The 22,585-nt window shown below is 36.3% G+C and overlaps 1 protein-coding gene across 1 annotated transcript in view; it reads left to right on the top strand.

Moving 5' to 3' along the window:
• Window positions 1-22,585, top strand: part of CCDC91 (coiled-coil domain containing 91) — a 128,168-nt gene that overhangs the window by 54,401 nt on the left and 51,182 nt on the right. The window contains exon 7 of the mRNA XM_086610468.1: window positions 8,289-8,396. Within this exon, the coding sequence (XP_086466594.1) occupies window positions 8,289-8,396 (108 nt within the window). The remainder of the gene's footprint in view (window positions 1-8,288; window positions 8,397-22,585) is intronic.

Genomic DNA, 22,585 nt, shown 5'->3' with positions numbered 1-22,585 from the left:
TTTCATTTCTGTCTTTCATGTCATTATTTTTTTAAACTTTTATCCCTGGTAATTAACTACAGTAAAGAAAAGTAAATGTAGATCTTGGAAATTATGCTTGTGGGATCATGTCACATTTTAAGATATTTACCACAAGCAACATAAGGATTTTTCCTCTGCTTGTTTAATCAAGCTTTTGTTCTGAAATTGTCATAGTTCTGTAAATAGATGAGTTAAGATTTTTAATCTGTTTTGTTTATATTTCTCAGCATATAAAGTATCCTCTAATGTAAGCTTTAAAGAATATGAAGTTGCAGGCAGGTGCATTTATTTGATGGTATTTATTTACTTAGATTATTTTATGCAATTATTAGTCTTCTAAGAGCTTGCATGAATCAGATGTGTGTTTCCTTTTGTGGAAACTAACTTCAAGATGCAAAGTCCTTTCCAGCCCTTCCTACAGTGAGAGCTTTATCTGTCAGTATTCAGTGTTAGGTGGTTGTTTTTTTTCCAGCTTTCCAGAATGTGCTAACGGACAGATTTGCAAAGTACGGGATATGTGGGGGCCATCAGATTGTCTTTCAAAAATATTTGTGTCAATAATAGACCTCTGAACTGAAAGGTTACTCTCTAATAAACAAAGGAAAATTTAAAAGATTTCATTACAAAAGAAGCTTATCTAGAATCAGGATATCTTTTTTTAGACATAGTTTATCCCTAGTGAGGAGGGAAAACTCTTGAATTGTGGCCAGTTCTCAACTCTTTAAAACACCAGCTTAGCTTATTAAGTTTCCAAGATGACATATTGGCTCAGAAAGGCCTGACACATGAATAAAAGGATAAATTCAAAAGTTGCAAAGGTTTGTATTTCACTTCCAACTTCTATACTTGTCCATGTGTAAGTTGCACTAGAATTCAAGTGGGCCTTGAATATAATACAATCTTGAGTTTTCTTATGAAGAGCTGATGGCTGGAAAAGGAAAGGTTCCTTGTCATTTTTACAGTGTAGGAGTAATCATGTGCGACAGTGATGCTACTATGAAAATCTTTCTACAGAATTCTGATAAAAGCAAGTTACAATCAAGTCCCCTGAAGGGGGGATTCTTCAGAATTTTCTGAAGATCTAGTTGTCAAAAATATTTTATTATTGAATAAATCATCTTGATATTTTAAAAGTAATTGTAAGAATTACAGATATCTCTCCCTCCCTTTTTAGCAAGGATGATTTTTTATATGTGGTTCTAACTATAGAGCAATAAATACAATGTTAAATATTATAATAATTGAAAGTTTTGATTGAGAATGAGTCTGCAGTTTGTTTCTGGCACGAGTCTGGGATAACAGTGTTTTGTGGAAAATAAATCATTTAAACTCACATGCCAGTAAAACTGAGATGTCTCGATAAACTGAGCATAGTTTTTGAACTGTAAGTTGTTGATCATTTCTGGTATACCAAAAGCAGTTGCAAACAAAACTGAAGTTGTTATACTATTTTACGAAACCCACGTTGGCTTGTTCTTGTATTTGATTCAAATCCCTTTTACCTTGTGTCTAAAATTCAGTTCAAACTGTAAACAGGACATTGGTTAGCGAAACCATGAAGCTTCTTCCTACCCTGATGCACATCAAAATGTGTTGACCTTTTGTAAAGAGTAACTTATAAGAAGAATTTTCCACAGGAAATACTTTTTTACTTGATATGTAAAAGTTCACAGCACGAGCTCTGTTTAAAGCTTTGGTAGCACACTATGACTATAAGCGGAAACAATTCAGGAAATTCAACTCAACATTTTATTTCATTTAGAACCTGCTTCATTGTAAATTGCAAGTTGACTTTTACCTAAGCAGGACTTGTATTGCTTTCATTTTGGTTAATATTCACTTGTATAAAAAAAATCCTTTATTCCGTAGCACCTAAATAGACATGTTTCATTTTCTCTTAAAGGGGGGCTCACCTGAAAAATAGCCTGGTGATGAAAATATGTTGTATCTTGGGCTGAAGTGGATAAGTTGGATTCTGTTGAAAAAAAAAAAAAAAAAATCTCAAAAATCTTTTAAATAGCTTTGTTTCTATAGTGTATGTACCAGCTAATAACTGAGTTATAACACAACCAGCCAAATAGTATGTTTTATTGAGTTAACGTATCTTCTCCAAGGGTCAGGAAAGAATTTTGATTGTGTCCTCTGCTCTGTTTTATCACTCAACAATTGGGTAATTGTATTTTGCACTTAAATAAAGTAGCAGAAATTAATTAATGGTGGAGACAGGATGCTGAATTAGATGTATCATTGTCTAATGCTGTGAAGCATAGAAATTCTTACGTGCTATTGCTGAAATTAATGCTGGTATTTAGTGTAGTTCATAAGTTCGAAGTAGTATGGTAACTTTACTTTTCACTAGGTAACTTTATTTTTAAAGATGAATTGTTTTGGCTATCCTGACTCAGCAATTTTGAGGTAAAGAAGGTGTTTGATACTTTTTTTTATAATACTTTTTGTATTTAGTTATTTAAGCAAGTTACTAATACTTGAGCAGGGGAAAGAGAGCAGAGAGGATATTCTTTTGGATTGACTATGGGTTTTGATGCAGTGCTTTTAAGTAACATTATAGAACATAATGCAGCAGCCTGTACATCATGATGGGTGTTTCATACTGATGGTTTCATATGAGTTGGTTTAACGTTTCCAAACAGTGCCACACATCTGAGAAGTCCAGTTTTTGCATGGATTGGAATTGCAAGATGAGAGAGGGTAATAAACTGTGTTCTGTTTTTCCTCTTGATTTTTTTTTTTTTTTTTCCCCTGACTAGTTTTTTCCTCCTATAAAAAGAGGGAGTTGTGAGAAAGAGATTTGGCAAATTGTTACTGTTAGGGAATTTGGGATGAATTTGGGGGTAACAGTCTATATTTTGGCTATATAATTCAAGCAGGATTCTCACAAATTCTAGCTTTTGGCCATACAATAAATCCTGTTCTGAGCAAGCAGCTGTGATATCTATTGCCAGTAGAATGAAGAGAGTATGCACTAGGGCTGGGAAAATAAATTTGTATTAAAAATGGGCTGGAGTGTCTGTGCTATGGTTTTGGCAAAACCATAATCACTTGCAAATTTTGGAAAGCATTTAGTACTCTGTATGTAACACAACCTGTAGAAATACAGGATAAAATTTTATTGTCATTGGTATTTTCTGATCTTTAGACTTTTCTTCCCAGATTGAGTTCAGTACAGTTCTTCAATCTCTAGTCTGTATGCATTGATGCAGTTCTCTGGTTTTCCCTCTGTACATGTAGTGTGCTGTCAGTTACATTGCAGGACTACTTAATTCTCTGACCATTCCTAAAGCATATAATAGAGTAATTAAGATGTACGATTCCTTTAAGGACACCTTAAGGTGATTATGGATAAAGTTCTTATTATGATGTTTGGATCTAGTTTCAATTCAGGGTCTTCCAAAATTACTCTCGTGTATGAAACTTAAAGGTAAACTTAGCTTTTTATCTGAGCTCAAACAGGGATTTGGGCTAATTTAGTTTGTTAAGTTTCATTTTGTTTTGGTAAAATTCCAGTTTATAAAAATTCAGATGAATTCACTTTTAATCTTTCTGCAAACTAATTTAAAAATGTTTTGTCCTGTCATTTAAATGTTGGAAGGTTTTGATAATGGTTTGAGAAAATAATGGTTTCTGTGATTTTTATAACCCATCATATATAAAACTGAAATTGATATGAAGACTCTTTAGAGAACTTGTTCTTAAGCAGTTTCATTCTCTGTGTTCTGTCAGAAGCCACCAGGCATTTTTGCTTAAATGGATCAATTCTCTGATAACTTTGTTGGGTTAAGAGAGAAACAAAAAAGGAGGGAAGAAGCAGGATTTCTTGAATGGTTTGGAATGTTTCTGATAGCTCAAGCTTCAGAAGATGGCTTGCTTTGCTGTCATTGTCATCCTAGAAGTCCTGTTATTTGGAGCGTTCATTTGGAGCAGCCACACTGTGTGTAGGTACTGTAAATGTGAGCATGCATGTTACTCCTTAGCTTTCCCATGTGAATTTGTTCTTTAAAAACCAACCCAAAGTTGCTCGTGTATATATGTCCAGAAACAATGAACAGAAAACATAAGACAGTTTGGTGATGGAGTGTAATGTGCATTGGGAATATGAATTATTTCCAAGTGGCAAAATAGCAAGTAGAAGATAGAACTTTGTCCAGATGAATTCTAGCATTTAAACTACCCTATCATACAACTAAACCATATAGTTTACAGGTACTCAAACATATTCCATCCCCCCTCACCCCCAAGGATTTACAAGGTTCTAGCACGTTCTACAATTCTGCTATTATTTTGTTATTCCTTGCACTGTAAAGGCTGCTTTACTAGCAAGAATCCAGAGATATGGATAGTAGAATAAGAGCTATAATCAACGATTCTTTGAAATTTTAGAACTCGGAAAATTTGGCTTCATCTGTAGTGGTTCAAGAGCCATTGCCCTGTTCTCTGGGAAAGAAAAACCAAGACTCAGACAGAGTGCAGACTCCTAATTTTCCTTTTTGGTTAAATTCCACTGGTTTTAGTCCTGATAAGATGAGAGCATATAATAATTTCTTTCATTTAATTTTGAAAGGAAGAAAATACAGCTGTACATCAGACTGTAATCCATCTGATACCTGATAGATTTTGGAAAGGGACCTAAAGGTTTACTATTCCATATCTGACTCTGATAGTTTCTTGTCACTTCTCTGAGTCATCTTAAGTTCCTATACTGAAACTGAGAATACTGAGCTAGATTAATTGTTAAAGTATGAGGTATTTTATTCTTGTCCTAGTTTTTTTTGACCAAATAAAACTTACTGGATACCTTAAGTCAGTGTAATTTTTGGAAGTAATTCTGGTTTTAGACAAATTAAATATAGATGTGTTAATTTGGCACTGTTTTCTTCCCCTAATAGCTTTCTCAGTGCTACTGTCTACTATCATTTTCTTTTTCTGATCTATGAGCCAAACCAGCTATAGATTAAAGTCCAAGGCTTAAAACTTGACTGAATTTTAGCTTTGATTAGCTAAGAAGATTTTGCCAAGTTGAAAATGAATTATAACTGAATCAAACCTAGCAAAACAATGTCAATGTAGACATTAATTCTTGGTTTTCTCAGTTAATGTGTTTGGGTTTTTTTTCTCAGTATAGTAGTGGTAAAACCGTAATATAAGATACAAGGAAGAAGGAAATGTTAATAGGCCATGTATGGTTTTACAGGCTCTATAGTGGCTGCAGTTTGTTCTTCTATTCATGTATGGCTTTTTATTTGAATTTTATTTGACTTTTAGTGTCATTGCATGAAGGAAGTATGGAACTATAAGAGAGATGCCTATCATGAAGTAGCTAAATGCATGTTTTAATTTAGTAAATTAGTTAATTAGTAGATTAGGTTTTTTAATTAGTAATTTAAGTAATTGATTATCTTGAAATTTGCAAAAGCTTTGGATGTATCTGTGCTGTGTTTACCCCATCAAGAAACATTAAATGGTGGTTGTGATCAGAAAGAAAATGACCTCGTTTTTAACCTCCATGTTTTCTTTTTGCAACTTTTTTTTGCAGTCTTGGAAATACGTTGGTTTATGTCATCTTTATGTTCATATTTACTTTTTATAGTCAGCTGGAGCCAGGCATATGTAGGATATATGCAGTGAACATAGTAGTGTCCTAGGCAACAGCTGCATATTAGATTAGGATTAAAGGAAATTGTCAAGTCTGGATTTTATTTTTAAAACTGTCTTATTTCTGATAATTTCCCATATTTAATAAAATGTTTCAATGATAAATTAAGAATAATTAAACGCTTAATTTAAAGGGCAAGATAAATTTGTCTAGTGATGCTGATTCTCTATGACACTTTTCTGTTCATACTTCAGAAGAGTTGGCTTTGTTTTATAGAAGTGCCGTATCTGACAGTACTGGCAATTACTGTCAGTCCTAAGCATAAAATCTTTCTCATGAGAATAAAAACATTCTACACTTTAAAATAAGTTAGAGCTCAGCATTCTGTTTTGATTGTAAGCACATCTTAAAACCATAAATTTCTGAGAGTCTTCAGATTACTCTTGAAAGGGGGAATCTTATTTTTATAATAAGGAGTCACTGCAATTTCAGGGTATTATGTGACACACCTCATATTCTTTTAAGTGATTTGAAAAAATTTAGACCTTGGCATAAATAATTTATTCTGTATTTAAAAGGTCTCTTTGACTGGCTGATCTGCTGAATCTCTCCACACAAAATAAAGATTTTTGTCTGGAGACTTTTTTATGGCACGACATGGAGGCTATCTCTGAAGTACATAGGGGAGTTTTTCTCACTGTCTCCTTACTCGGCCAACTAGTAGAATAGTCAAAACCAGGATCAATGCTGTGGTACTATTTAAACTATATTAGTAGTGTTTATGGTAGAAAAGGAAGGCTTTTGTTTCTGAATGTTTAATTTTATGTATTTTCTAAAGAAAATAATAATACTATGATTAAAAATTTAACAACCTCTATGTGCATCCGATGATTAATAATTATTTCCTTGAAAACTGAAAGTTCCTTATACCATTTAGTAGGAATTTAACATTTGTCAGTTAAGTTTGCATAGCAAAGTGCATAGAGTGGCTCAGCCCCTGGCATGAGCAAGATACTATCTGAGAAATGGCATTGCAATTTAATGACCATTCTGTTACTGTTTTCCTTAAGATCAGAATTCAATTTTTTCGTGCCAGTTATATGAAACAATTCTTGTCACAACAGTTTAGGGAAAAAAAATACCCCAAAGTATGGACTTAATTTTTGCCAGTAATATGTGGCAATTCTAGTTCATACAGTGTAGGATTTAGCACAAAAAGTTTCATGCACAGAAGTTACACTTCTTTGCGAGTTAAGTTTTTGTGATTGCCTGTATTTATATCTATAAAAGAAATAAATTTATCTGGGAAGAAATTGGCTTTTTTGAAGGTAAAATTATGGCTAGCTAAATCCCTTGCAAACACCAGTAAATATTTTCTTACACTTTGATTAAGGTGTATGTTAAGCATTGATTTTCATCTTTCAAATCTCTGAACCTGTGCTGAAAAATACTACCATACTAAACATTACTGAAGAACACTGATTTTGGCATAGGAGGCTGATTAGTAGAAAATCTGGAAAGATAGTTCAAAAGTTGTCAGAAGGTGTTTTTTTTGTATACATTTTTAGTTGTTTGTTTTGGTTTGTTGTGGGGTTTTTTTAATAAAAAAAAGTATTCAAAATAGTATTTAATGTGTGCATTGTGTTCCATAAAGTAAATATATCTCTAAAATACAGATTGTTTGAAAGATGGGATTTTTTTCTTTGTCTGCGTTTGTGCCAAAAGTCTGTTTTCTATAAAACTTATATCTGTTTTAACTTACACAGTAATTTGACCTACTTCACTATATTGATTACTAGTTAAAAATAGTTTGCTACATTGTGTATAAATAGCTGCATAAATATTTGGAAAAAATATTTAATACTAGTAGGGAAAAATACTTGCATAGCATGAGTTAAGTAAATTCTGCGTTAAAATACCATCATTGTTTAATGAAGCCTGAGTGAAATTCCTCAAATGAGGTTCTTCATATATCTTAAAATTTTTTTATTTCTATTTTTGTGTTCCGATGCTGGAAATTCTGCAGAGTTCAGTCAAGTGCATGTGAATACACACGTGTGCATACACACGTGCTCACACACAGAGTTCCTAATTTTATTATCTTTTTGTTACTGTCTTGGTACTTTGACTTTCCACACTTCGACTTCCACTGCTTTGCATTTGAGTGTGAGCTTCCTGGGGGGGTGTTCTTTTATGTTTCAAATTACTCAGAATTTCCATCTGCTTTTACTTGACTTGTGGTTGTGAAGATCATGCTTGGCCCATGGGATCTTACACTGTGCCGAGAGGATGTGGAGTTTTGTCAGCCAGGGAAATATGTCTGGCTTTTTTTTTTTTTTTCTTCAGCAGCTTTCATATGCTGCTCTTCTTGTGTGGTCCCACTAAACTGAGTATATTTGACAGAAATACTCTCCCTCTCTATCTTCTGTGTGCTGCTCTCTTTTAAGCATGTGTATAAGAAATCTGAGATCCAAAAAATTTTAGCCCTAACTGAAAACAAGGTAGTGTTACATAAAAAGGTACTTTAATAGTTGCACATTCTGAATTTATAACAGCATTCCACATTCTAGTTATACACAAGTATTAGTAGATCTGCCGTTACCAATAAACATCCCAATTATATCTTTGTTGAATATTCTGTGCTTTCTTTTTGCAGGCACTGCTACAATCTACAGTTCAACAGCAAGAAGCAGCTATTGAAAAACAGTACATACTAGCAATTGAAAAACATTCTCACAAATGTGAAGAACTTCTTAATGCTCAGGTATGGCTGTGCACATACAAGAATCTTCATGATTTTCTTCAAGTTTCAACTCTTTTCTGTTTTAAAAAATATTAACATACATGATCACTGAAGAAAATAGTCTTTCACCTTGTGTCCTTGGCATAACAGTAAACACGAGTATTTAAAAATGCAAAATCAATAATGGCTCTTCACAATTGTGTTTTATAACATTTAAACCTGCTTAGAACAGATTCAAGAAGAGTGTAGTACTGAGAAAAAGTCTCAGAGCAACTTACTACTTACTCTTTTAACAGCTGTCGTTATCTGTAGTCTTGGAGAAAACTTGCAATTATTTTTAACTTCTATAGTTAAATGCAGAATTTGATTGTATGGGATTTGCAAAAATTTGTTGTTGCTTCTTAGATGGTAGACACATCTCTTGTGCAAACCTATTTTTGTTTCATAGAAATCTTACATAAAAAATAAAAACTAGCTGTGAGGAATTAAGTGATATTTAGAGAGATATATATGTAAATAAACCTATATTGGCTCATTTATTGTGGCTTGAGTAAAAGCACACTACATAGCAAATATTTGGAATCACATCAATTACTGATGAGTATGTGAACAGGGTAAACCTGTAAATATCTTGGTTTGACTTAAGTACAGCTCTTGAATCAAAATAATAAGGAACATTAGTTTGTAAGTTTAAAAAAAGAAAAAGCTGATTTGCTAATAGCATCTGAAGTTGTTTACATTGCAATTAACAGTATATGAACAGCTGCCTTTTAAGTACCGTTAGCAACAATTCTACTAAAAATATAAAGGATAATAGTTTGTTTATTTAATTTTCTTGGGGTATATTAGACCTAAATACATCAAAAGTGCACTTGAAGTATTCCACCATTTCCAACAGCGTTTTATGACCATTTCACTGTTCTGACCATATCAATGAACACTTAGTGTAAGCATATATTAAATATATAAGCATCTGTATAAATAGGATGAAGGAAAGATCTAATAGTTTGGAGAGATCGATTCCATCATGAATGAAAAGTTTATTGCACAGAACTACAGTCATTTAATGCTTACCATAAAGCTCTGCCTAAAAAGCAAGTAAAAATGAGTTTCAAGAAAATGTTTTGCTTTTCTGAAATGAACATACTGTTTACCGACTTGATATCATTTTCTGAATGTTAAAAAGGAGAGAATCTCATGAAATCTGGAAGCATTATAGGAAGACTTTTTGAGGGTGTGCTTACAGATTGGGCAAAAATAATTGCTTCTGTGATCTGTTACATTTTCATCCCAAACCGAAAGGTGAGGACAGAAATGTGAAAACATGTTCAAGAGGTTCGGATTTACCTTGTGAGAACCTAACAATGTAAGGGTCATGGGACAGGAGAGTACTTATGATATAACACAGTGCCCAGTTCACATCATATCTACATTTTATGCAATTTAACACCTCCTTTGGATCCCAGAAAAGGTTTACATTTTGTTTGCAGACTTCCAAGTAATTTCTCATTCAACTCAATCAAGATTTACCACCTTTAGTTGTAACATAAAACTGGGATTTTGAAGCCTAATCAAGTAGACAGGTGTGAGTGCTTGTGGTAGAACTACTAGGTTTAATAAAATAGGATTTATACTGACACATTTTGTTAACTCATAGATCTTTGTTGGAAGAGATCTGAGAAATATCTAGTGTGTTTTATTCTTTTTGAATAAATCTATTCTTAAATGTGTACTTTGGTGTTTGTTTTAACGTTTATTTTTGTTCAAATGATTTTGTTCTGTGCTAACAGTTAAGATTGCTGAAATGATTACTAATGATTATACACCAAGTTGATTAATATTCTATGTTATTGGGTTGTACATGCATATCCACCTTTACATGGAGAGTTATATCACTGTAAAGATTTTTTTTTTACGCAGCAGTAATCACAGTGAAAGTATGTTCTGTACACAAAGTTTTTTTTTGTTCTCTTCTAATATTTTTGCCTTACAAGCAGTATTTTACCTTCAAACTTTTAAGCCAATGTAAAACCTTGTCACCCGCATAATTTTTTGTCCTCATTTGCCATTCCTTCTAAGTTTTCTGGTGTTTTATTTCTAGTTCCACAAAATCAAAATTATCTAATAACTCCTTTCTTATACTTTCTCCTAATTCCATTTTCCTTCTAATTCCCATACCCCTCTCTCCTAAAAGTGTATCTGTGAGAAGGAGGAAAGGCTGTTTTTCTCTGCTTGTCTTTAACCTGCTGTTAGAGTTTAAGTTTCTGATTTTGAAGTTGTGTTTTATCAGGGTGTTGTGCCTGTGATGGAAATGCGCATTAAAAGTCTGTCTTGGAAATGTGCATTAAAAGTCTGTCTAGAAAAGTACCATACTGCTGATGTGGGCAATGTACAAGGCTGTGTCTTCCAGGATAGGGGAAGATGTGAAAGCTTTAGTTCTGTGGTTCAATCTCAGTTTCCAGATGGACAAACTTCTGCAGTTCATCGTTGATCGTTATGTGTGAGGTTTTGCAGCCTACTGGCTACCTATAGGTAACATCATCAACATCTACAGGAGAGACCCATCAGCCCATCAACACAAATTGTCTTCTGTTCTATATCTTGTTTCAGGTCTGTCAGCTATCTTTTCACTGTGCTCTGCTACTAGATTGACCTCCATAGGTCTGCGATTTAGGACATTGCTAAAATTGCAGAAACTTCTCCAAAGTAAAGTTCTGAGCCATTTGCTATTCTGGCCCTTCTGACAGGTTCCTTCTCCACTAATCCTAAAGTTCTGGTCTATTTTCTAGTTTAATTTCATCTCCTTGAAGTTCAGTATACTCTGACATAGTGTACTGAACTACCTCTCAGTGAAGTGTTCCTCTGTATTAATCGTTATCACTATCTGTCATGGTTTAGCCCAGCCAGCAGCTCAGCCACCACAAGATTGCTCACTCACTCCTCCCCCTCAGTGAGATGGAGAGGAGAAAAAATGTAACAAAAGGCCCAGGGACTGAGATAAGAACAGGGAGAGATTAACCACCAACCATGGCCCTGGTCAAAACTGGACTTATTTTGGAGACAAAACAATTTACTACATTAATGGTTCATTCTGAGAGGATAACAAGAAACAGATAGATCTTAAAAACACCTTCTCTCCCATCCCTCCCTTCCTCCTGACTCTACCTCCTCCCCTGGCGTCACAAGGGGACAGAGAATGACGGGGTTGCAGGTCAGTTCATCACAGGCTGTTCCTGCTGCTCCTTTCTTAAAGGAGGAGGATTCCTTACACTCTTCTCTGCTCCAGTGGATCTGCTCCTCACAGGACAGTCCACAGACTTCTCCAGCAGAGTCCTTCCTGCAGGATGCAATCTTGACCTATGAGATTGCTCCAGTGTGGGCTTCTTCCCCACAGTCATAGAATCATAGAATCATAGAATGGTTAGGGCTGGAAGGGATCTTCAAAGGTCATCTAGTCCAACCCCCCTGCAAGGAACAGGGATATCTCCAACTAGATCAGGTTGCTCAGGGCCTTGTCCAACCTGGCCTTGAACGTCTCCAGGGATGGAGCATCCACCACCTCTCTGGGCAACCTGTTCCAGTGTTCTACCACTCTCATAGTAAAAAATTTTTTCCTAATATCCAACCTGAACCTACCTCCCTCTATTTTAAAACCATTACCCCTTGTCCTATCATAACTGGCCCTCCTGAACAGCCTCTCCCCATCTTTCCTGTAGGCCCCCTTGAGGTACTGGAAGACAGCTTCTTAGGGAGCTGCCACCCGCTCCACTCCAGTGTGGAGTTCTCCATGGGCTTCAGATGCCTCTCTGCCTTGTCATCAGTCTCTAGCAGCAAACCATTCTGTATGACTTCCTTCAGGCATGGGCATCTGCTTCAGCATGGGATTCTCCACAAGCAGCAGGGGGCCACCTGCCATCTCATAATGGGTTGCAGAGGAATCCCAGCTGCGGCACACCTCCACCCACTCCATCTTCTCTGTCCTGGGTGTCTGCATGGCTGTTTCTCTCAGGTCTCAGTCTTTTCTCCACTGCAGTCATCCTGGGCCCAATGAACCTCTGCAGTCCTGGCAGGACTAACTCCACCCAGCAGGTGCCCCACTCCTGGGACACTTGGGATCTCTCCAAACTGCAGCACTGCAGCCATCTCCAGTCCGGTAGCAGCAGCCCAGCTCGGGCAGCCGCCCAGCTGAGGGCCAGCTCTCTGCCTTCTCCCTCTCTTTCGTGTAAGTCCAGCCCAGGTTTGGGCTCCTTTGTCCCATCTTAAATAGGGCATTCCCAGAGGTGCTGATTGTTTTGGCCTGGCCTGAGGGGATGGAGAGTCTGACCTGGCCAGAGGTCTGTCTGACTGGTTTTGAAGCCTGGGAAGCTTTTTGCAGCTACTTAACAGTTTCGGCAACCCCTCCCATGCTACCAAAACCCCATCATGTAAAGCCAACACACTATCTATTGCTTTTGAAAGAATCACTTGAGAGATGAGCTGACAGTATCAGTTACTGCTCAGTTAATGCCCACAGATACCAGGTATTTCTACATCTACCCTTTTCTTAATCCATTAATGCCACTTGTCTCGAATATCCGATCTCAAAAGTCCCCTTCTTTTCCTAGAATGTGTTGAAAGGACCAGTTCTTTCAAAGAAATTGATGATCACTGTAATGGATGTTTCCTGGGGAACAATCTCTTGGGCTGCTGTTTTTTTTCAAGGAAATACATTCTCATATCAACATTTCAAAAAGCAAACTAGGCATTCTCTTGGCATATTTGGGGCACCAGAGTCAAGATGTCCTTCATCAATGAACAGGACAAGAACTCTTCTCTATGCCGAGAATCAGTCATGTCATATATGAATATTTAGGAGTCATATATGAATATTTAGGAAAGCAATGCATGGCAGTTGTACATTTCTAGCATTTGAAGATATCAGAGAAAATGTCATTGGAAAATATATATCATTTTATTACAAGTTGGAAAATCACAAATTTCATCCTTCTTCTGAGATACAAAGATATTTTGCCTCCTGAAAATGAACACAAACTTTGATCTTGTGATTTAACTCATGTGCTATATGAAAATACATACTGAAAAACACGATCAACAAACTTTTGAATATAAATTTTTAATACTTGGAAAATGAAGGCACATATAACAGCAAGTTAACAAAACTGCTTCAGTATAGTCAGGTATTGGTCAGTGCTAGAAGTGAGATGCTGCATGGGGTAGAACAATATATATTTTGTAAAGTATGAATATTAAAAACAAAACCAAAAGACTCAAATAAAATCCAAAACCGAACCAGACATCTGACAGTAAAATTTATCTCTGTGAGATTACTCATAAATTTAGCATAGTTCTACCTTCTGTAGTAAGTGTTAGGTGTCTTTTATAAGAAATGAGGCATGGAAAAGGTCTACAAGCAATGTATACTTTGATTTTTAGCGGAAAACAGCAGCAATTATATATATATATGTAATTTAAATTCATTAAATATATCTTATAATTAGGGAGAAATATGGTTTCATCTTGGAGACTTTATAACTAAGCAGTTGCCTAGGCTGGATGCAGCTAGCAGAGGCAGGCATCATTGGCAGTATTCTGCTGTTCCATCCTTCAGTATGTGGAATAGAGTGTCTTCCCACTTTCCCTGTTTTCCAGTGTTTGAATAGAAGCAGTCTATTCAAGCATCAAAGTAGGTTTTTCCTCTGAACATAGAGAAGACATAGAGACTGGGTAACTTTAAAAGCATGGACCATAAAAGGCACCATGAAAAGATGAAGTAAGCATCTATTTATTTAAAAGTATTTACTGTGTAGGACTAGGATATTTTAAGGAATTTTCTCATTAAGGTTGCTAGACCATCATTTTCATACAATCGTTTGAGTTGGAAGGGACCTTAAAGATCACCTAGTTCAACCCCCCTGCCATGGGCAGGGACACCTTCCACGAGGTCAGGTTGCTCAAAGTCTCATCCAACTTGGTCTTGAACACTTCCAGAGATGAAGCATCCCCAATTTCTCTGGGCAACCTGTTCCAGTGCTTCACCACCCTCACAGTGAAGAATTTCTTCATTATATCTAATCTAAATCTCCCCTCTTTCAGTTTAAAGTTGTTGCCCCTTGTCCTACCACTACACGCCCTTGTAAGAAGTCCTTCTCCAGCTTTCTTGTAGGCCTCCATTAGGTACTGGAAGACTCCAAAGCCTTCTTTTCTGCAGGCTGAATAACCTCAGCTCTGTCAGCCTGTCTTCACAGGAGAGGTGCTTCAGCCCTTGGATCATCTTCCTGGCCCTCCTCTGGACCTGCTGCAACAGGCCCAGTTCCCTCAGCACCTGCAGTTGTATCTCATCGGGTCCCATGAACTTTTGTGCTTTCAGGTTCTTTAGATGATCTTGAACCTGATCTTCTACAGTGGGTGGTTCTTTATTCACTCAGGCCCTGCCTTTGCCTTCTATGACTTGTGCGCCATGGCTAGAGCACTTGCGAGTGAAGACTGAGGCAAAAAAGTCATGGAGTATCTCAGTCATCTCCATATCCTGGGTAACCATATCACCCATTTCCTTCCAAAGAGGTCCCACATTTTCCTTCGTCCTCCTTTTATCACTGACATACCTATAGAAGCTTTTCCTGATGTCTCTTGCCAGATTTAATTCTATCAGGGCTTTAGCTTTCCTAACCTGATCCCTGGGTGCTCGGGCAATTTTTCTGTATTCCTCCTAAGCTTCCTGTCCTGGCTTCCACCCTCTGTAGGCTTCTCTTGTGCTGGAGTTTGTCCAGGAGCTCCTTGTTCATTCATGCAGGCTTCTGGTGTTTTTCCAACTTTCTCTTTGTTGGGATGCACCACTCCTGAGCTTGGAGGTGATCCCTCCCACAGATATCGGGGTGGTTGAAGTCCCCCATGAGAACCAGGGCTTGTAAACATAAGGCTGCTCCTATCTGTATGTAGAGGGCCTCATCCGCTCCGTCTTCCTGGTCAGGTGGCCTGTAGCAGACCCGCACTATAATGTCACCTGTCCCTGTCCTCCCTTTAATCCTGACCTATAAGCTCTGAGTGAGCTCTTCATCCATCCCCAGGCAAAGCTCCATACACTCCAGCTGGTCTTTGACATGGTGGGCAAGACCTCCTCCTCATCTCCCCTGCCTGTCCTTCTTAAAGAGCCTGTATCCTTCCATTCCAGCATCCAGTCATAAGATTCATCCCACTACATTTCCATGATGCCAATAATAGCCCTGCAGGCGGGCACACATCTCTAACTTCTCTTGTTTATTCCCCATGCTGTGTGCATTTGCATAGAGGCATTTAAGTTGGGCCCCCAATGAAGGTGACTTACTGGCTGGAGTGGCTGGAATTCCTTTCTGCTGCTCTTCAGGTGCTCTCGGCTTGTCTTGATCAAGCCTGATATTATCCCCCTCCCCTTTCTAGTCTAGTTTAAAGCCCTGTCAATGAGCCTCTCTAGCTCATGAGAGAAGATCCTTGTCCCCTTTTTAGAAAGGTGAATCCTATCTGGTGCCAGCAAGCCTGGTGCCATGTAGGCCATCCCATCATCAAAACCCCCAAAATTCTGATGGTGACACCAGCCATGGAGCCATATATTAATAGACTGGAGACATCTGTTTCTTCCAATGTCACTGCCCGCGACTGTGAGCATGATAATGTAAAAGGAATGACCTGCTTTTACAAGAAGCCCTAGAAATGACAATGTATCAGAAATCTCTCTCACTATTCAATCAAAGTGAATGGTGTTAAAAATGTAGACTATATTGATGTTGATTTCTATATTCTTTTTAAAACAAAGAACTGTGTATTAAGATAAAATAAAATCTGAAGTACCTGCAGAAAATCACTTCTCATTTATAAGAGTTTTTTTTCTCTCTATGTATATCTTACTTTTATTTCCTTACCTTGGCGGTCTCTTTCCTTACTGTCTTCTAAATAGTGTGAAACAGACATTCTTGGATGTGGAGGAATTAAAGTATACATGAAGTGAGGCTCAGATCACACATTTCCATCTTCAAATTATGACTCTTTTTCCCTGTGTCTTCCTGAGGAAATGGTATTAATCAAAGAGATACAACTGGACGTTCTGTGTAGTGCTTTTGTGCTTGGATGTAGTTAAGGGGGGGCTATATTATGCTGTGGTCCTTAATTAATTTGTCTGCATATTTTCCATTTTGATTCATATCAAAAAAGAATAAAGAAAGGCAAGGAATGGAAGTCTTTAATCCTGTAGTTCAGTTGTATGCATATTCCTTTCCTGGTCTGGACTTCTCTTCTTCTACTCAGTAAACCCTTAAGGATATGCCTTAAGAATGTGTGGTGTGCAGTTTTTCTTTATATAGAGTATATTATGCTGAAATGTTTTTCTTAGTTTTAGAAGCCAAAGGAGATGCTAGTGTGATTGCTGAGACAGAACAGTGCTGGAAGTGTCACACAAAAATGAAAGGACTCAGTTAAATGCTTCCTCTGCACTTCCACATGTTGATATTTTTTGTGATGATTTTGTGTGAAGCTATGAAACAAATCTTGCATTTGTGGATGCAACAACGTTTAAGATTATAGAGTTAGCCCCATGTCCTTAATTCTTTTTCTGCTCTACTTTATCATGATGTTGTCTGTCATTAGTATGATATATGGCAGTTCAAAATCTATTGGATTGTGCATGAAATCTTATGTCCTTTCTTTGAGACACAGTCAGAGAAATAGTGGTTTAGCTTCAATTTGAAAACAATTTGCTGAAAGGTCAGTCAGAATAGAAGTTCCATTTTCTAGAGCTCGTTTTTTTTGAAGTGTATCATGGTTCCAAGAACAGCTTCTAGACAAACAGAAAGCTGGTGTGACAATAGTAATGAGCTGTAGGAATGTGGCAGATACTTATCTTTCCCATGATGATTCATTTTTCTGTGTTTTGCATAGCCTTCTGTGAAGAGTACCAGTAAGTCCCCTGACAATTTCTAAAATGTCAAATGTAAAAAGTACTTCTCTTGTATAGCAAGTGATTGTTTGTATGCCAGAGAAAATGTTTATTTCATTCAGCAAGTTAGTTCCACAGTTAGAAAGTAAAATTTTCTATTATTTCAAATGTTGTTTTTGTATCTACTCATAATGTGCAGTGTATTTATATAATAATGCTTATTTTATGAACTTTGATTATTTATGTTTTCGCCTCTTGTAAACAAAGGAAGTTCTAAGTTATTCCCATCTAATTGTAGTAATTGTGAAATCTATTTAATGCCTTATCTTGAAGGGAGCAGATGCAAACTAGATTCTTAAAGAATTTGAAATATTTGCATTTTTAGAAGACACTAGCCAATTTTTGCAGCGAGAGTGGCAGGTACTTGAATAATCTTTAATACTTGCAGGCTGATAAAAATAAAGACTGTGGTGGACATAACCTTTCTGGTTCATTCATTCCAACCATGGTAGGTTTGGAAATTCTTGAGAGTATTTATCAAGTCCCCTTCTTTGGACATTTCCTCTCAGTTGTCAGAAGTCTTGCAGTTTGCTGCTGTGGGAATAATTGTTTATTCATTCACTCCAAAATGAAGTACTTCCTATCAGTCATTTCCGTTAGGTTTTCATCTGATTCACTTTGCACCTAACATCTCATCCTTAAACATAGTTCATCTAGATGAGCTGCTGCTCTTCCACCAAGAGTGAAGTTAGACTTTCTCAGAACTTCTTTATTCTCTGATAGTTCCCGACTATGTAAAGGCGAGGAAAAGTATTTATTAGAATCCCGTTTACAATCCTGTTGTCAATTGAGTCATTTATTCCTAAATTCATAATACCTCCTTGATTTCTGTGTATATAGAGAGAATTAGAGTAAAAAGATCAAGAATCAGGTATTACTGTGCTGGGAAGGTGATGGAATTTTTTTTTTATTGGTGAGATTTTTTTTCCTTTAATCCTGAAAAAGTTTGATTTATCCTCACTCTGTGTTTTGGTTTTGTATGTGTTGACTTTGCATCCAGCATCTCTTAGTATTTTCCTCCAAAAGTAAAAGTTACATTGGTAAGATCCAAAAAGGCATCTTTTTTTTTGAAAAGCTCCTTACCAGAGTTTTCTAACTTCATTTGAGTCTGCCCACTATCGCAGGCTAATTAGGGGATGATTTTGCAGTCCCTTTGCACTGCTAATTCAGCCAGGATGCTTTCAGTCTCAACCAAAAATCTTATTTGGAAATTACATTTGCTGCCTCGGATTTGTCAAGTTCCACTTGAAAGCTCCTTAGTGTGAATTTGCTTTCTGCCTTTTGCTTATATAACAAGTTTCCTTAAAATCTTCCTTATTTGTTATGAATTTATGTCAACTCTTGTCAATACTGAACAACTAAGTAATACAGTATGATTTTTTTCCTGAATTATTTTTCTGTCAGCAGTTGTTGAAAAACAATTTTCTTCTGTTTTGCTGTCTTCCATTACTGAACATTTTGCTGTTTATATTGCTCATATTTTAGGAGTTCATTTCTTCTTATTTTTCCTGATAGATGAAGCAATTCTATGAGCACTCAAACAAGCTGTGAAATGAATTAGATCACAAAAACGGAAGGGCTAATTAATACTTTTTACTCTCCCTCATATTTTTACTGAAGTTCCTTATCTCTGTCCTTAGGACCTGGAAGTTTGTGAGTTTTTTAATAGTCTCTATTACTATGTATGCTTTCTGAGACAAGTATTTTCATTATTACATGACTTTGTATAGTTTCTTACTTTGTTTATAAAAACAATGAAGCGCACATGCAGCAAAATGTTTTAAGCTTAATACCAGCCTCTGATGTGTCTCAAATTATACAGTTCACATACTGTCTGTATACTGCTGAGTGGGACCCTGAGTACAAGTATAGGCTTAGCAATTTTATTACCACTATTATAATTTTTCTTTGTTTTCATTGTTTTAACTTTTCTGGTTTAATAATGTTTTGCTGATTCCTGAGCTTTCTCTTAGAAAAGTTTTGCTGCTTTGTTAGCCACTTGGACCTCAAGCTGGCAAAAAGATACAGTTCAACCATGCAGTAATAAGTTATAATTTGAGGAAGTGGAAATATGTAACAGATGTTGGAATTCTTCAGACAGATTTTCCACCTTGCGCTGCCAAACACTCAGATGCCACGGATAGTGAGGACAGTGTAGGAAACCAGTTATGATTACCAGATCTTGTCATTTGACTTAAGCTTAGTTTAGCCGTAGTGAAGAAAAGGTGCAGTATAAAAGAATATGCTGTTGGAGAGGGACTTTTTACAAGGGTATATAGTGATAAGACAAGGGGCAATGACTTTTGTCTGAAAGAAGGTAGATTTCAATTAGATATAAGGAAGAAATTTTTTACATTGAGGGTGGTGAGGCACTGGAACAGGTTGCCCCATCCCTCGGAGTGTTCAAGGCCAGGTTAGATGAGGCTTTGAGCAACCTGCTCTAGTGGAAGGTGTCCCTGCCCATGGCAGGGGAGTTGGAACTAGATGATCTTTGAGGTCCCTCCCAACCCTAACCATTCTATGATTCTATAAATATAGCTAGCCTTTTCACAGGAGCAGAAAAGGATTATTAGTGTTTTAATAAGGGTGCGTTTTTCCTCAGGATAATATTTTGAATAGGATGTAGGAATGGACGTATTTTGATAACATTTCAAAATCATGATGCTTTAGCTGTGTATTTTTGTTATGTCATCTCCCTTTCACATAGAGATAATGTTTCCCACGACCTGTGTTATTTCTTCCTACTGTTAGATTCCTTCTTGAGAGACAGAAATAAAAGTAGAACTTTGTGGGTTAAGAAGTTTTCTTGTTGAAATAGGTGAACAAGTTTGAATTGGTGAATTCTTAAAAAGCCCAATCCAGTGGTTTATTATTACTGCTGATGAATGAAGTACTGAAAACGTACTAAACGTTTCTGAAGATCATTTTTCCCAAATCTCGAGCAACAGGGATTGTTCTATGTCCATATGTAATGAAGGTACAAAAAAATCATACTGGAGATGAGAGATAAAGTCTTATTATGCCTGTGTTTTTTTTTCTGTTAAACTCCTAACTACAATGCAGTTTCATTAGATTAAAAAATTCAGTAGATTTTTGTTACAAGAAAAACCATTCACTGAGGGTGAGTTAGAAATGTATGTCTTAATGTACTGTTTTTCCGAATTATGTCATTAAAAGAAGGTTCCAAGTGTCGTTTCGTTAGTGTGTGAAAGTTCTTTCCTCAGACCAAAGTTCTATGAAAGTGCGACGTATCATTATTTTGTTGCAATGATACTACAAATTATGCAAGCTTTTTTCTTCTGTTTAGTGTTAGGATGTTCGCATTAACTTTAGTTGTTCTGTGACGTTGTTTGCTGGTTTGTTTTTGAATGATTATCTAACTGACTACTTTTATATAAGCTATAAATAACAGCTAACAAAATGAATTTATCCATACTGAATCTGGTGATCCATGCATGATGATTTACTCAGTATTGTGAAGGAACCAATCTTCAGAAACAGAAGTTGGATGCCTATTAGTTGTAGCAAAAGAATTGCGTCCTCATTTGTTGATTGAATTCTATACTAGTTTCCTTTTAAATGAAACAGTACAGGGCCCAGGAAGAAACTATCCGTATTTTTAAAAAGCATTTCAGTTCATGCAAGACACTCTATTTTTCCATTTTTCTTTAAAATTCCAATTTAGGATTAGTAGGAATATGCAAGCAATTATAACTGTACTAAATTAGAATTTGTTGTTAATAGCTTTAATAGAGCATTTTAGCTGTAAAATAGCTCAAGTCCTACATTATTTCATTCACTCCATGCATTTTATAATATATATTATGTAATCCCTCAAAAGATGCTTACCTGAAAGAAAAATGTCATGATTTCTACAAAATAGATTTAATATATAAAAATAACAAAAAAGACTGGCTAGTTGCTATTGTGATTAAATCTGTTTATGATGTCTTCTGTGACTCACATTCCAGGAAAAAAAGAAAGATTTTTTCGATTTCTTTTTTACAGGAATCAAGAAAAACCACAGGACCTCTGTATTTATATTTGAATCTACATCAAACAATTTTCACTTGGAAACATTGCCTAGAGAACTTCTTGCAGGGAGGAAAACATTATAACCTATTTTTTAATGCCTTTTGTTTTAAACTGATTTTCAGAAGACTCTTCTTGACCCTCCGTTGCTACTTTCCAGAGAGTAGGGTAGAAATGCTAGCATTTCTCTCTACTTTGAAATACTGCTTTTCTAAAAAGTTTTGATTTTATTTTTTTTTTTTACTGGAAAACACTTTCTTGTGTCTCTATTGGGCCATCACATCCCAGTACAATTTGCTCTTCAGAATTTTTACACATCAAAATTTTGTACTCTTAACCGTATGCTCCCTGTCTAAGGAATAAAAGGAAGCAAATTATAGCTTTGTCAGAAAGAGGACTAGGTAAGGCTGCTGAGCTATGGAAATTAGTTCAGGCAAAGTGATGTGTTAAAGAGCTATACTATTTGTTGTACCTAAGCTAAAGGTTTTTAGATCTGGCTGAGTATCTCTGCATAGTGTTCTGCCGTGCCTTATAGATTAACATGCACAATGTGAGCGTGCAGCCTAGCAGACTTACAGTGGCTGAAGACTTACTTGTTGCACTATAGTGGAGTTTGACTGAGATTTATTTTGGCCTCACACTGATTCATTCACCATATTTCCAGTTCAGGACATTTATTTATGTATTTATTTTAAGATTATCTGTAGCCATAACTATTTATCAATTTACAGTTTTGTACTTTAGCCCAGAGAGTCAGTAAGGTATATTTGTTTAATAACAGCTGGATAATTGGAATCAAAGCCACAAAATGTTTAGAATTTTCTTACTTGTTTTGTGGTTCTTGGATTGTTGATTAATAAAGGCAACCCTCACTTCATCTTCCATTTAAAAACTTTGTGGACACTTACAGTCTACACAGGTTAGGTGCTTTTTTTCCAAACGTAAGGCTCCATCAGTAGGTCTCGATCATAGCTTTCGCAGGAAAACTGGCATAGACTTGATTATTTTTCATAGGAGCGTTAGGTCTGATGGACCCATTAGCCTACTTACAGGAGGCTGATCACTCTTTCTTGAAAGCTTTTATTAGGATTACTTGTTGAAGCATGGGCAATATCCTCTTGATAGGTACAATTACCGAGAGACCTCCAACTTTGATGTCCAGATAAGCCTAAGAGAAAGTAGCCTCTACAATGCTTGCGAATCCAAATTCAGTGTA

The sequence above is a fragment of the Tauraco erythrolophus genome, chromosome 4 (assembly GCF_009769465.1).
Source record: "Tauraco erythrolophus isolate bTauEry1 chromosome 4, bTauEry1.pri, whole genome shotgun sequence".
NCBI lineage: Eukaryota > Metazoa > Chordata > Aves > Musophagiformes > Musophagidae > Tauraco > Tauraco erythrolophus.
This window is presented reverse-complemented; position numbering and strand designations above follow the sequence as displayed.